The sequence below is a fragment of the Rhinolophus ferrumequinum genome, chromosome 12 (genome assembly GCF_004115265.2).
Source record: "Rhinolophus ferrumequinum isolate MPI-CBG mRhiFer1 chromosome 12, mRhiFer1_v1.p, whole genome shotgun sequence".
Lineage (NCBI taxonomy): Eukaryota > Metazoa > Chordata > Mammalia > Chiroptera > Rhinolophidae > Rhinolophus > Rhinolophus ferrumequinum.
The window spans coordinates 30,979,412-30,995,520 of record NC_046295.1 but is presented as its reverse complement, the minus strand read 5'-3'; the positions used below and the strand labels follow the sequence as shown (position 1 = coordinate 30,995,520).

The 16,109-nt window shown below is 39.5% G+C and overlaps 1 protein-coding gene across 1 annotated transcript in view; it reads right to left on the bottom strand.

The window, feature by feature from the left end:
• Nucleotides 1-15,818, bottom strand: part of ERMP1 (endoplasmic reticulum metallopeptidase 1) — a 45,190-nt gene extending 29,372 nt beyond the window's left edge. The window contains exons 1-4 of the mRNA XM_033123701.1: nucleotides 15,401-15,818; nucleotides 13,701-14,002; nucleotides 9,331-9,458; nucleotides 8,578-8,683 (exon numbers count right to left, since the gene is read on the bottom strand). Coding sequence (XP_032979592.1) covers nucleotides 8,578-8,683; nucleotides 9,331-9,458; nucleotides 13,701-14,002; nucleotides 15,401-15,741 — 877 coding nt within the window. The 5' untranslated portion in view covers nucleotides 15,742-15,818. The remainder of the gene's footprint in view (nucleotides 1-8,577; nucleotides 8,684-9,330; nucleotides 9,459-13,700; nucleotides 14,003-15,400) is intronic.
• Between the last annotated feature and the right edge of the window lie 291 nt (nucleotides 15,819-16,109).

Below are 16,109 nucleotides of genomic sequence, written 5' to 3'. Positions count from 1 at the left end.
CCATAAAACTCCTAGAAGAAAACATAGCCGAAAGGCTCCTTGACATAGTTCTTGGTGATGACTTTTTGTTTTGTTTTGTTTTGTTTCAATATTTATGCTTTTTTTTTTCAATTAAAGTTTATTGGGGTGACAATTATTAGTAAAGTTACATAGATTTCAGGTGTACAATTCTGTATTACACCATCGATAAATCACATTGTGTGTTCACCACCCAGTCAGTTCTCCTTCCATCACCATATATTTGATCCCCTTCACCCTCATCTACCACCCCCTCCCCCTTACCTTTTGGTAACCTCTAAATTATTATCTGTGTCTATGAGTTTTTGTTTCTCATTTGTTTGTCTTGTTCTGTTGTTTTTGGTTTATATACCACATATCAGTGAAATCATATGGTTCTCCACTTTTTCTGTCTGACTTATTTCGTTTATCATTATAATCTCAAGATCCCTCCATGATGTCACAAATGGTCCTATTTCATCTTTTCTTATTACTGAATAGTATTCCATTGTGTATATATATCACAACTTCTTTATCCATTTATTGGTGATGACTTTTTGGATATGACACAACAGGCAAAAGCAACAAAAGCAAAATAAGTAAGTGGGAATATATTAAACTAAAAAGCTTCTCCACAGCAAAGGACACCATCAACAAAGTGAAAAGACAGGCCACTAAATGGGAAAAACTATTTACAAATTATATATCTGATAAGAGGTTAACATCCAAAATATATTTTAAAAATTCATATAATTCAATAGCAAAAAAAATAACAACCAAAAAACAATCCGATTGAAATATGGGAAGAGGATCTGAATAAACACTTTTTTTTTAACGAAGACATACAGATGGCCAACAGGTACATGAAAAGGTGTTCCACATCACTAATCATCAGGAAAATGCAAATAACAACCACAATGAGGAGGCGGCTGGATGGCTCAATTGGTTAGAGTGCGAGCTCTGAACAACAAGGTTGCCGGTTCGATTCCCACATGGGTCAATGAGCTGCGCCCTCCACAACTAGATTGCAGACAACAAGCTGCTGCTGAGCTTCCAGAGGGATGGCCGGATGGCTCAGTTGGTTAGAGCACGAGCTCTCAACAAGGTTGCCGGTTCAATTCCTGCATGGGATGGTGGGCTGCACCCCCTGCAACTAAAGATTGAAAATGGCAACTGGACTTGGAACTGAGCTGCGCTCTCCACAACTAGAATGAAGGACAACGACTTGGAGCTGACGGGCCCTGGAAAAACACACTGTTCCCCAATATTCCCCAATAAAAAAATAAAAAAAAGAAGAACCACAATGAGGTATCACCTCCCACCTGTCGGAATGGCTATCATCAAAAAGATTAGAGATAACAAACAAAAAAAAGATTAGAGATAACAAACGTTGGTAGGATGTGGAGAAAAGGTTCCACTGTTCCCTGTGCACTGTTGATGGGAACATAAATTGGTAACGTAAATTGGTGCAGACACTATGGAAAACAATATGGAGCTTGCTCAAAAACTTGAAAATGGAACAACCATATGACCCAGCAATTCTACTTCTGGGTACCTATACAAAGGAAACAAAAATACTAACTTGAAAAGATATATGCACCCCTATATTCACTTCATATTTACAATAGCCAAGATACAGAAACAACCTAAGTGTCCACTGATAGATGAATAAAGAAAATACAGTATGTATATACAATGGGCTATATTTAGCCATAAAATAGAAGAAATCTTGTCATCTGCAACATGGACGCAACGTGAGGGTATTATGGTAAATGAAGTAAGTCAGACAGAGAAAGACAAATACTGTATGATCTCACTTATGTATAAAATCTTTTTTTTAAAAAAAGCCCAAACTCATAGATACAGAGAACAGATTGGTGGCTGCCAGAGATGGGGGTGGCTGAAATGGGTGAAGGTGGTCAAAAGGTACAAACTAAGTCCTGGGGATGTAATGTACAGTATAGTGACCATAGTTAACAGTACTGTAATGTATATTTGAAGTTGCTAAGAGAATAGATCTTGAAAGTTCTCATCAAAAGAAAATAAAATTGTTAACTGTGCAGTGATGGATGTTAACTAGACTTATTATGGTGATCATTTTGCAATATATACAAATATTGAATCATTGTAATACCTGAAACTTAAAAACATATATATTTTATCCCTGAAATAAGCTCAACTTGGTTGGTAAGCATTATCCTTTTTGTATGTATATATATACACATATACATACATTGCTGGATTCAGTTTGCTAATATTTTACTTAGGATTTTTGCATCTAAGTATGGCTCTTATCTATCAAAAGTATCTACCAAAGTTGAATATGTATACCTTATGCCTCAGTAATTCCACTCAGAAATGTGCATGCACATACACGTGTACCAAAAGACATTCACGAGAATGTTCGTAATAGCACCATTCATAAGAGCCAAGATTTAGAAACACTCTAACATCAGTAGAATGGATATTCTTGTCAGTGTGATACTATTCATCAATGAAAGAGAATAAACTACTGCAAACACAACGTAGATGAATCTTACATAATGGTGAGTAAAAAAAAAAAAAGCTATCTAGGGCGGCCGGTTTTCTCAGTGGTTAGAGCACAGTGCTCGTAACACCACGGTCGCCGGCTCGATTCCCACATGGACCAGTGAGCTGCACCCCCCTCCCCACGATTAGATTGAAAATGACTTCACCTGGAGCTGATGGGTCCTGGAAAAACACACTGTTCCCCAATATAAATTTAAAAAGAAAAAAGCTATCTACAAAAAAAACCCCATAGCATACAAGTCAATTTATAGAAAGTTCATATACAGGCAAAATTAAATATATCAAGATGCGAGTCAGAATAGTGGCAATCTTTTCAGGGAGGAGTGACAAGGAAGAGACACGAGGGAGGCTTCTGGAGTGCCCGTGGTACTCTTAATCCTGATCTGGGTTCTGGTCACATGGTTATATTCAGTTTGTAAAAATTCATTAAGCTCAACACTCAAGAGCTGTGCGGTTTTCTTTCATTACAATAAAAGATGAAATGAGGGCACCTAAACATAAAAGTTTAAGTTCGTTTTATGCATTGTACTATAAAAATTACTTGAGAAAAACATAAGACCCATCAGCAGGAAAGGGCTTTCCAGTTTTGAATATCGGCTACCTGGCCTTTAAGCCAGTACAGACCCACTGCTGCCTGCCAGTGCCCAGCCCTATGCCAGCCTCTCACCCACTGCCCCGCAGGGCCTACAGTCAAATTTTGGTGTAAAAAGGCAGGCTGGGGAGACTGAGCTGGGGAAGGTAGATCCGCTCCTGCATAAGATACTCTCCATGATATAAACAAGGCAAAGGGAGCCCTCAGACGAGAAATTAGATTTGAGGATTTAACTCAGTGGTCATCAGTCTTAAGAGGGAGGTATTAATCCCATTCCAATTTTTCAGATGAGGAACCAAAGCATGGAGCAGTTATGTGACTTGTCCAAGGTTGCACGCCTTGCGTGTGCTACAGCTGAGATTTGAACTTGGGTCATCTGACTTCAGAGCCTGTGCTCTTCTTACCCTATCTTGAATTCCCCAGAAAGCTCTTACCTTAATTATCTCCTAGAGAAAGGTGGAAGGCAGATACAGAAATATTTTCACTTTACATTCTTTCTCCTGCCATGATCTAAATCCTACGATGCATCCAGTTTCTTGTGCATCGATTTCTTCTTAAACAATGAGGCCCGTCTTTCTTAATGCAAAGGGTAGGGGCGTGTGGGTTGTTTAGAGGAGGTATATCTCCTATCAAGAATGAAAAGTCAGGGCTGGCCCGGTGGCTCAGGCGGTTGGAGCTCCATGCTCCTAACTCCAAAGGCTGCCGGTTCGATTCCCACATGGCCCAGTGGGCTCTCAACCACAAGGTTGCCTGTTCAATTCCTCCAGTCCCGCAAGGGATAGTGGGCAGCGCCCCCTGCGACTAAGGTTGAACACGGCACCTTGAGCTGAGCTGCCTCCCGGATGGCTCAGTTGGTTGGAGCGCATCCTCTCAACCACAAGGTTGCGGGCTTCGACCACGGCAAGGGATGGTAGGCTGCGCCCCCTGCAACTAGCAAAGGCAACTGGACCTAGAGCTGAGCTGCACCCTCCACAACTAAGACTGAAAGGACAACAACTTGAAGCTGAACGGCAGTGCCCATCTACAACTAAGATTGAAAGGACAACAACTTGACTTGGAAAAAAGTCCTGGAAGTACACACTGTTCCCCAGTAAAGTCCTGTTCCCCTTCCCCAATTAAAAAATAAATAAATAAATAGTCATTCCTCCTTTGAAAAAAAAAATTAAAAAAAAAAGAATGAAAAACCAAAGTTCCCTGAAAGTCCAGAAAAAGCAGACCCAACTTAATCAAACAGCATGATATCTACTTCCTCTACTTTCTAACTTTACTTGGTGGCATCAACACGAAGAAACAAAGAAAAAAAAGAATTAATAAAGGAGACTGACAGCAACGAATGCTGTTACAGAAGCCAAGTATGATGAGGCTTGAGAACTGACCACTGAATTGAGCAATGTGACTTTTACAAGAGCAGATTTAAAGCTAAGTACAATTAGTTCAAAAACAGTTGCAAAGGAATTCCACTCTCTTTAAGAAGAGAGAAAAAGCATGTTCGTGTGCTGATGGAAATGATCTCACAGGGAGGGAAAAAGTAATGATTGAAGAGAGGAAAGAACGTTTAAGTCACCATTAACATAACCAGTCTCTATGCATGGACCTGGAAGGTGTTTTCAATTTTTTACTCATAAAAAAGCCAAGAAGACTATGCAGTACTTAGTTCTACATGTCTATGTACAACTATTTCTATAGGATAAATTCCTATAAGTGGACCTACTGGCCAGAAGGATCTGCACATTTTATAAAGTGGCACATATTGCCAAACTGCCCCCAAACTGCATCCGTCTACGTTCCCACCAAAGTGTATGAAAATGCCTGCCCTCTATATTCGGCAACACAGGGCATTATCATTCTACCTACTTTTTGCAAATCTAATATAAAAAATTCTTACTGTTGTTTGAATGTACATTTCTTCTAAAATAAGACTTAATTGTCTAGTTTGGCGGCAGCTTAAAAAGTTAAACATAAATTTACCATATAACCCTATGAATTTCATTCATAGGTATCCAGCCAAAAGAAATGAAAATATATGTCCACACAAAGACACACAAATGTTCATAGCAGCATCATTCAAAATAGCCTAAAAGTAGAAAACAACCAAATCAACTGATGATCAATGAAATGAGGTATATACATTCTATGGAATCTATAATTCAGCCATAAAAAAGAATAAAGTCCTGATACATGCTACAATATGGATGGATCTCAAAAAATGCTATACAAAGTGAAAGAAGCCAGGCTGCTAATGGGGGGTGATAAAAAGATTCTAAAATCGATTGTGGTGATGACAGCACAACTCTGTGAATATCTAAAACCCACCAAATTTTATACTTTAAATGGATGAACTGTATAATATGTGGATTATATATCAATAAAGCTGTAATTTTTCTTAAAAGAAAACAATCTCAAGCAGGTTATAAAATAGCAGATAAGAGTATTATCCCAGTTTTTTTGAGAGAGATCTATATACAAAATAGGTAATATATAAAATATATTAATGTGTACATATAGAAAAAATTGCAGAAAGGTAGAGACTAAACTATAACACCATTTTGCCCTGGGTGGTAGGATTACAGGGGCATGGATATTTCTTCACAGGAGGAAAAAAGGAATCCATGACTCCTTTGCTTATGGGCTCTTTTCTACTCAGGGTTGGTATTATTTGAATTTTTTATAAGGAACATGTATTACTGGTTTAATCTGTTTCAATTTTAAAATAATGGATTTTACAATACCTTCAAAATTATTAAATCAAGACTTTTAGACTCATGATATAAATCACTAGCCTGATTAAGTCAAGTCATTCTTTAATGCATTCTGGCCCTTTTGAAAAATTAGGTAGTAATGATTATTCTAGTCACTAAAATCTCCCCAAATGAATGTCTCTCTCTGAAGTGACAATGGAGCACTAGACAGTACAAACTGTTTTAACCGAAAAGTTTACAGGACAAGGATTAGTGCTATTGCACAGGAAAGAAAAGGGCCTGTTCAAGAATCTGAGGACAGAGCAATCTAGCATACATTCTCAAGCAGAACTCCAAATCCAGGAGGCCTTTATCCTCTTTTAGTCAAACGTGGAAGCAACAATAACTAGCTCTCTGAAAGCCATTCCCACAGGAAAGCTCGTCTTTCGTAGGCAGTGGCTGCCGGAAGTGAGAGAAGTACGGGGAGAGGTACTGGAATGTCAGAAAGCACCCGGAAAGCTTCTGGGGATGGCGTTTAAGAATAAGCTACTGCAACCTAGAGGGAAAACAATGTATAAAAACTCAGAGAAAGGGGGGAACATTCTCTCCAAATCTTCTGTAAGATGCCCCTCCAGAAAAATATTAATTTTGAAATGGGAGGATTTTATTTTAGAATGAGTAAAACATTTAAATTGTATATATGTTGCTAGCTAGTAACAAGTCTGTTATTGCCTTATTATTAATCATAATGCAATGCAAAAATTTAAAGACTACATAAAACTATAGAGTCTAAGTAAAGCAGTTAAGACAGTTCCGGGTATAAATTCATGAAGCAATGGCGACTGCAAACTGTTGATTGACATTTTGCTTCACCCCCCACTCCAGCCACACCCACCACAGCTCCACCACCCAGCAGTGACTGTTAAGACAGTTCGTTTATATCCTTCCACACAATGCAATTATACCTAAAATGTATACAATTATAGGCTTTTTATGCAACACTAGCTACACTTAGTAAAAAAGAGTGCAGACTATAAGCTAGTCAGGCCTAGCAAAAGTGAGTACTTAATAAACGTACATAAAGGAATTGACTTGGGTCTAGACCTCACTAACCCAAATATTTATATGCATAGGATATATATGCATTGATATATATGCACAGAAAAAATTCAGGACAGGTACAGACTAAACCTTAGGACTGGCTTTTCTTTGGGTCACTGCGATGATACATTAAAAGCATACATCTGTAGGCATTTTACATGCAGTACACTTCCAGGAGGGGAAATCCACAAAGACACACTCCTGCCCATGTGAAGCCCTGACATTTTCACCTGAGGAAAGAAAGACTCCATGTCGTCTCTTCTTACGGAATTTTCTCTTGCTGCTTTTTGATCTGGTGGTGGTTGTATCAAGTGTTTCACCTGTCCTGACTGAATCCAAGAATTAGAGGGAATGGATAACAGTGCAGCAGCTATTTACTCCTATGGACGTCAGACACCAGCCTCTTCTCCTTAGTCAGATGAAGAGTAAGAGTGAGCAGAAAGCTCTGAGAGTTGAAAAAGAAAGCAGAACCTTGCTTCTCCCTTCATGACCTTGAGATTCTCAAAGGTTTAGCTGAAGTAACATATACATCCGTTTTGAAGGATAAAAGTTTAAATTAAGTTGGATGGAGAATATTAAAATATGGTAATTTTTTTTGTTTAGGTTATAAAGACATACTTAGCAGATCTTTGTAACATAAACAATACCACACCTGTAAAGGGTGCTAAAAAACAAGGTCCTACATCACCTTCCTCCCCACTCCTAGCCCATCTCATGCCCCAAAACACTCCTCATTATAAAATTTCCAGCAAATGCTACATCTCTGGCTACAATGCATTATCCAAATTACTACCATCTTTCCCCGAAAATAAGACCTAACCGGAAAATAAGCCCTAGCATGGTTTTTCAGGATGACATCCCCTGAACATAAGCCCTAATGCATCTTTTGGAGCAAACCTTAATATAAGACCGGTCTTATTCCCACGGTAACAGAGTGGGAAATGGCATGGAACTTCTAACATCAGGTTTTAGTATGCCCTGGTTGCAAAATATCAGCTTGGAATTCTGTTAAGAAAGATGACAATTAATACCTAACAACTTAATTGACAAGTTATCTTTATAACTTATAATTTTGTTATCCTTAGAAAAGTTTAACCATAAAACTAAAAATATTTCTCTAGCTGATTACACAGTACTGAATTTTTATGACACTCAAATGAATTCAATAACAAAGTTCTTTAACTACAGATAAATTTTCTCATTTTAATTCATGAAATGATTGTCATGTAATATTATTTATATCATAATCACCCATAATGGATAAAAGAAAGTTCACCACCTATGTGATAATCTCGTTAGTAGTTAAGAACAAGAGCTCAGAAGCTGGACTGCCTAGGTTCCAATCCCACTGTGCCATTTACAAACAGTGAAACTTTAGGCAACTTATAATCTCTCTTGACTCAGTTTCCTCATCTATAAAATGAGGGCAATGACAGTACTTATCCCTCATGTTGTTTTGAAGATTAGTGACATATACATATATAAAATGCTTTGAACATTTGTTATATAATAAGCACCATACAAGTTTTAGATGCTATTAAAAGAATGTTCATTTCATTAGAGTAATTACTTATGTTCAAAAACTTTCCAGTTTTATAAAAACAAGAAGTAAAGTACACAATGCAAGTGACTTAAAATACAAAATATAGCCTCGCATACCTGTTTGGAATACAAGTTCTTTCCCTCCTACACCTGCTGCCTCCAGGTTAATAAATGCACGAATCGAGCTGGCCCAGGGGTGCTGAGTAATGAAACCATGACTGGCCTGAATGAGAAGGAAAAAACAAATATAGGTTAAACAATCTGAAATTATCCATGTTTCTATTTCACTTATTGTAAAGACAGAACATCTATGTGGATAAAAGGAAGAATAGGAAAATAATCATTTTTTTCAGACACTATTTAAAGACCTCTATCTGTTTCTCTCTCTGCATAACTGCTGTGTATAGTTTGCTGAGTGGAAAGTCACCATCCCAGACGGCAGCCTGATTTCCATCAGTGATGCCAAACAACATCCTTGGTAAGTGTGAGGCTGCACACAAAAAAAAAGGGCAACAAATAGGAGAAGAGAAGGGACAACCCTCATGGTTGGGTATTCATGCTGTGTGTCTGCCTCAAAACATCTCTAAAACTCCAGTGTCAAAGCAAACCTGAGCTGAATAATTGTGCCATCACAGAGCCCCTAATTTTATGAATCAAACACTGACAAGATGATCTGTTGTAAGCTGAGTTTTCAAATGTTGAACATGTGTACATAAGTGACTGTAGAATTTTTAAAGTACTGCCAGGTACAGTATTTCTTTGCATATGATCTTATGATACTACTCAAATAAATTATCAAAATGGACAAGGGTTAGCTACTATTATTATCATTATTATTCAAGCCTAGTATCTAAAACAGTAAAATCGCACCTGCAAGACATTTTCCTCAGCACCATTGAAGAGAAATATGACAGCATGATGTAAGGCTTCTGAAGACATTGACAAGACGCGAAGGACTTCCAGCATCACTGAACAGCTAACCGCGTCATCACTGGCACCTTCAAATCAGAAAAACAGATTTGCTGCTCAGACTTTGTAAAACCTTTACAGTATGAACCATTAGGTCTAGGAATGGGGTGTTCTCATTGAGGAAGCATCACGGAGCTGCAAGATGAGAAGCATAATGTCTGTCACCATTAGGTGACAATTACACCCACCAGCAGTAAACTCCATGAGGACAGGGCTCTTCACTTGTTCGCTTTCAATGTCTAGAACCATGCTTAGCCAAGAGGAGTCACTCAATTAGTATTTGTTGAATCATCAACCAGATGGGACCAAATTAACACTGAAAACTGGTATTCTCATCAACCCAAAGCAATTTGTTCCCTTCTTTATCTTTATTCCACATCCTCTATAATATTCTCACTTCTGGTGTTTACAGCTTCCTAGATCATCTCCCTCTGCCACCCACTCCTTTCCTGCTTGTTTTCCTGCCAAAATCATAAAAGCTGCAGATCACTCCGCATTTACAGAGGAGTCAGTTTGGATGGTGCAGCATTTTTGAAGGTTTCTCTAAGGAACCTTAGACACAGGAAAGGAGACTGATAACCTAAGTGTTATCCTTTGTACCAATACTGATGAAGCAGAGTATTGGTATATGTACCAATACTCATCAAATCACGTAACTTCTTGATTCAGAAACTTCATATATTAATTAAAGATGATTATACAGATGATTTTAGTGCCTTGATTTTTTTAAAAGTACTGTAAGAGGTAGTTAAAGGAACTGATTGGATATTTGATGATATTAAAGAATTATTACTTTTTAAGTGAGATAATTCATGGTGTTATAAGCATGTCAAAAAAGATTACTTATCTTTCAGTGATATAGACAGAAATACAGCAGAACGGATACAGCTGAGATCTGCTTCAACATGATTAAGGGTTGTAGGGGTCAGATAAAGAAACAAGATCAGAATGTCCAAGCTGGGTAATACCATGTTTCCCCAAAAATAAGACCTAACCGGAAAATAAGCCCTAGCATGATTTTTCAGGAGGACATCCCCCGAACATAAGCCTTAATTCGTCTTTTGGAGAAAAACTTAATATACTGTGTTTCCTCGAAAATAAGACCTAACCGGACAATCAGCTCTAATGCGTCTTTTGGGGCAAAAATTAATATAAGACCCGGTCTTATTTTACTATAATATTAGACGAAGTCTTATATAAGACCGGGTCTTATATTAATTTTTGCTCCAAAAGACGCATTAGAGCTGATTGTCTGGCTAAGTCTTATTTTCGGGGAAACACAATAGGTACACTCACGTTCATTAAACGATTCTGTTTTTGTACACATTTGAAATTTTCCATAATAAAAAGTTTAAAGAGTGATCTAAGTAAATAGGCAGAGTAATAACGCAGGAAATAGCATTTCTGGATTTGTACTTTGGGAGGCAGGGTGCTACAGGGTTATTATCACGAGCTTTCAGGTAAGAAAGACTTAGAAGCAAATTCTAGCTGGCATTTACCCTACCATTTCCTGGTACAGAGAGCAGGCTCATGATATCTACCTCACAGGTGTGTTGTGGGGATTACAAGATAACGTGGTCTGCATTCAGTATTAGTTTTTCCTTCTTCTCTTTGTAAACTTAAGGCTTTGCAGCTAGCTAAAACGCTTGTTTCGGTACTGTTAAATTCCAAGCTGCATTCCTAGTCAAGAAAAACTACTTATTACCTATTACTTGTCTTGATGGTGTTATTGGATTGTATTGTAATCAAAGTGAAACAAAGTAATAACCATCTAATTACTATCAAGCCAGAAGTACATCTAGCTGCCAGTAAAAAGTGCCACCTTCCAAGAACCAAATGAAATTAATGGTTTTTAACTTTGAGACTATGAGTTACTTTAAAATAAAAAAGCAAACCACAAAATTTTTTATTCCAAGGGAAATTGAAAGAGACATACTATATAGGGCAGATTAAAAAGTTAAACTGTCCATTTATCTTCCTTCATTTTAATGGTTCTGTTGTCTAAGAACAGAACTAGCGAGGGTCAAATATCTTGAAGAAAGTGAAGGAAAGTTAGAGGACAGGATCTATAAGGACTGGGTGGTTAACCAACATCTCTTTCCATTTAGAATTAACCCTGAAATTGAAGCCACCCCGAAAATAACTCAGTGTCTCTTCTACCAACAACCTGGAACCATGCAGCAAACCCAAGAAGATATTTAAAGCTTTTCTCTGGGTAACATTACCCCTAATTGGTATCAGTTCCTAAGGTCCAGGACTGTTAAGAACTTTAAAAAAAAAATACCCATGTTTCAATGAGTTCATCCACTGAAAGAATTCAGGTAATAGTCTATTTCATGATTGTGTTTTTTAACTTTTTAACAATTTATTATCGATAGAAATGTCACTGAGATTGTTGGTATAGATATTAGAAAATTTTATTTTAAACTGAGTTCCAACGACCCACAAAAATGCCATCCTTTCATTACTGGATTCTATACTTATATATGATTTATATATATGATTTGGCACAATGTTTCTGATATTTTTATAGACATCTTTCTTATATAATGCTCTTAAATAACCATGGTAATAATTTGTCCCTTCCTAGAATTTAGAATCAGGCATAGGGTGACACTTATTTTATCACTGCTTTGAAATAGGCAAAAAAGCTGCAGATCACTCCACAGCATTCTGCCGATCCCTGGGTCCCTGGCACACACAAAGGTATTTCTGACTTTATTAAAAAAAAAAAAAAAAAAAAGCGTATACTGATATTTTTTAATATCTTCAAAAAATATTTAATAGCAGTAAGACTATTTCATAATAAACTTGTCATTGGGATATTGTGCAATACTGAAGTAAGGGACAGTCTCATTTTCTTCTCATGCTACAAATGCATATGAATCTCTCCTACCCTAAACAATTCACATTGGTCCTGCTGACCTCTCTATTGACAAGCAATAACTCACCTTTTTCACCAAATCATTCTGCACTCCATGTGCTCAATCCACTGTATTGTTGAAAACTCAAAGTTCTTTTTTTTCAAACCTAGTCATGTTTATCATATAATCTTCTTGGAAATATGTGTATGCTGGTTTTTTTTTAAAAGCATGTTACATTCTAAATGCAATTGGCAAGCTTTCCGATTAAAGATATCTTGGGATGAATCATTTTATCCAGCAAATTTTATTTTATATTTTGTATAACATCTAGAGTATCATATTGGGCCTGCTATAAGTTCAAGCAATTCGGAAATATTAATATTAAATAACAAGTAATAGCAAAAAAAAAAAGCATTTTTCATGTCAGGCACTATTCTAGTGTTTTACTTGTATTTAATCCTCTAAGCAATGCAAACAGTAAAGTACTATTATTATGTCCACTTTACAGATGAGAAACTGAGGAAGGAAGAGGTTAAGTAGTTAGCTAAAGGGAGTATTAACTCTCCTTCCTTTCAAATGTAGCTGAAAAGAACTGACTGGCCAGGAAATACAGCATCTGGTCCCACCTCTGTCTATGATCAGTGGTGATCAGCTAAGTTTATTTCTGTGTCAAATGAGGGGGATCGAACCAGATGCCATCTCAGGTCTTGGCTACCTCAAATTGCTACTACTTTCTACTCTTCCCTACTTATAATTTATTTAATTACTGAAAGCCTTTGTCTAATGAATCTTATTTTTTCTTAATGGAAGTTCAATTTAAAGGATTCTCATTCATTCAAAATATTTATTATGTCAGGCGCTGTCCTAACATCAAGTATTCTATTTTGACAGAGTATTTTCAGAAGAAGCTTTATGGATGAAAGAGGTACTATAACAGTATGGCATCCCCAGTAAAATTCCCACTTTACTGGTCAACCAAAACTGCTAGGAGAGATGTCCTCCAAACCCTGTTTTCCGTGAAGGCAAGGACTGTTTCTTTATTCCGTATTCCAAAAGCCGACTACAACACCTGGCTGAGTAAACAGTGCAAGTGGCAGAACCTAATTCCAGGACTCAGGGCGCATACTGGTAACACTGATGAAGCTGCCTCAGTCTACCAGCAACAACATTCCTGTCCCGTCACTGGGCTGCTGGCACTAATGTTTAACAAATAAATAAACAAATAAAGAAAGCACTGGAGTGAATAGTGAGGGGTAGATCCTAAACTACACACTCTTCTCATTATCCAGTCTGCTATCACAAATAAGGTTTGTCCATGAAAATGGTGTCCCACCTTTGCCCAAGAGCTTGGCGTTAACAAGCTCTGGGATGTGACAACTCCAAAAGGACTAAAGAACAGGCACATACCTGGTGAGTTGGCCACTGAGTCAAAATGACAGTTAGCCAGGACCGCATGCTGGGCTCCATCTCTGGGTTCCAGCTTCACCACCACGTTGGTGATGTTGTCATAGTAGCTCGTAAAACCTCCCAAGAAGTCAATGCTAAAGGAACCTGTAGGCCGTTGTACATCTACTGTAATCTTGTGAAGGCTGTTGCTTTGGACTTCAATCAGTTTAATCTGTTCCAAAAGGTAATGCACTGTCAGAATTTCATTTTCTGGACTTCCTGTAGTCCTGGGACCAACAGATGTTATGTGTTCAAGATAATCCCTGGAAGTGACCAAAAGAATGATGATGACAGGGTGTGCTCGGCTTAAGACTAACGCGTACCTCAGAACTTTTCCTCTAAACTTCCCTTCACCCACCAAAACAAGTTCTTTGACCTTTCACATCAAAAGGCTGCCTGTTATTATTTCAGGTACCCCGTGGAAAAAAATCACTTGTAAAGTTCCATCATTTCATCTCCCATGAGTTCATCCCTTCAGAGTTATCTCTACCCACCCCACTTCCAAATTCTCCCAATCCTCATATGAAATCAATGTAAAGACTAGATATTCTATTCAAACTTCTAAAAACGAGGCAGGACAGCATGCAACTTCACTGCGCCGCACTCTGGAGGGTTACTGATGCTGGGCTAATGAAACCAGTGAGCAAAGACAATTAAGTCAAGAGGTTAAATAAACAAACAAAAACAAACTTTTGATTGTGAAGAATGGACTCAGCCCTCCTAGTGTGCACACAAGGCCTAATAACTTCAATTCAGGTCCAAACCAACCCTACCCCTAAAACAAACAAAAAAATATTTTGTCTTTTCACTGCATTCCAAGTGGGGAGAACGGAGTGGGGAGATGTGTTCCACAAACTCCTTTTGTATTCAAAAGAAAGTTTTTAAAACACAGAGGCTGTTGAAAACTCTGCTGGCTTATGATTTTATGAGCTTTGACACAGGTTGCAATACCTTTGATCCAATCACCATTTTTAGCACACTTAATAGTGGTTATTTTTTTTAATTAAAAAAAAAAAGTTAAACCTTACACACCAGGGGCTCAACGGCATGCTCCAGGAATCTGAAAACTTCTGAAACTGTAAAATTTTGAAGTGCACCCTTCCAGGTTGAGCTTCCCTAACTTTCAGGTTGAGCTTCCCTAACTTTCAGGTTGAGCTTCCCTAACTTTCAGGTTGAGCTTCCCTAACTTTCAGGTTTGACCTGACCTCAAAAAGTTAGTTAGACTTCATTATCCCCTTCCGACATCTCCCCAGGAACCGAATTTATAAAGCTGGCTAGGTACACAAATTTCACTCTCCTTCATTTCACTTGGAAAACAGAAAGGCTAGTAAAAAGTGGAAGTTGCTCCAGGAGATAAGGAAAGACTAACAACCAAACCCTGTGCAGGCGTGGCAGAAAGGAGGTGGAAAAGCAGAAGCAATTGCCCGGCCACCCTCATCTGTACCACCAGCCTAATTGGGGGCCATGTTACCCATGTTGGGGGCCATGGGACGCGAGCCCCGCGTCCTGTAAATTGGAGACAAACGCGGCCACCCCACTCCACGTGGAGCGGAGCCAGCGAGCCTGAGCGGTCTCGCAGAGGCGGGGACACACAGGTGCGCTGCCCCGGCTCTGGCAGGTGACCCACGGGGATGCGCGGGCCGGGCGGGAGCAGCCAGTACCTTGCTTGGCGTGCGTCAAACTCCCCGTGGTGCCCACCGGCCCCACGCAGCACCAGCTGCTGCAGCGAAAGCTGCACGACCGTCCGCAGCACTAGCAGGTAGAGTGCTAGCCCCAGCGCAGCGCGCGCCTCAGACAGTCCGGTCCCTGCAGCCCGACTCGCGCCGCCACTGCCCGCCGCGCTGCGCTTCCGCGTCCTCGCGCCCCCGCCGCATGCGTCCACCCAGGGCTCCTGCGCCGCCGCGGCCTCCCTCTCCCATAGCGGGGTGGCCGCTCGGCCGTCCCGGCGCTCCACTCCAACACGGTGCCGCCTCACGGCCGCCGACTCCGAACCCCATTCCATGATCACGAGCCTTAGATGCCGGCCCAACAGCCACAGCCCGAGACAACCCCAAGAGTAGCCGTGGCCGCCGCAGCGCCTCCTAGTGAGAGGACGGAAACTGCAGAGGGCCAAACTTCTTCTGATTGGCCGGTCCTTCCGAGCACAGACCCAGCCTCTTCGGGCAGATCAGCGGTGGGCACCGCGGCAGGGCGAGCCCAGGCTGGCCATAGTGGGTGTGCCTTCTTCTGCGGGGCTTCCCTGCCTGGTGTGGGACAGAGATTTCCAAATGGAAAGATACCCATAAACCTAGAAACATACGAAAAGTGAGGTCGCTTTTAAAAGAATGCACATGATGCACCAGGCTGCCTCATGCTTCCACATATGTAATC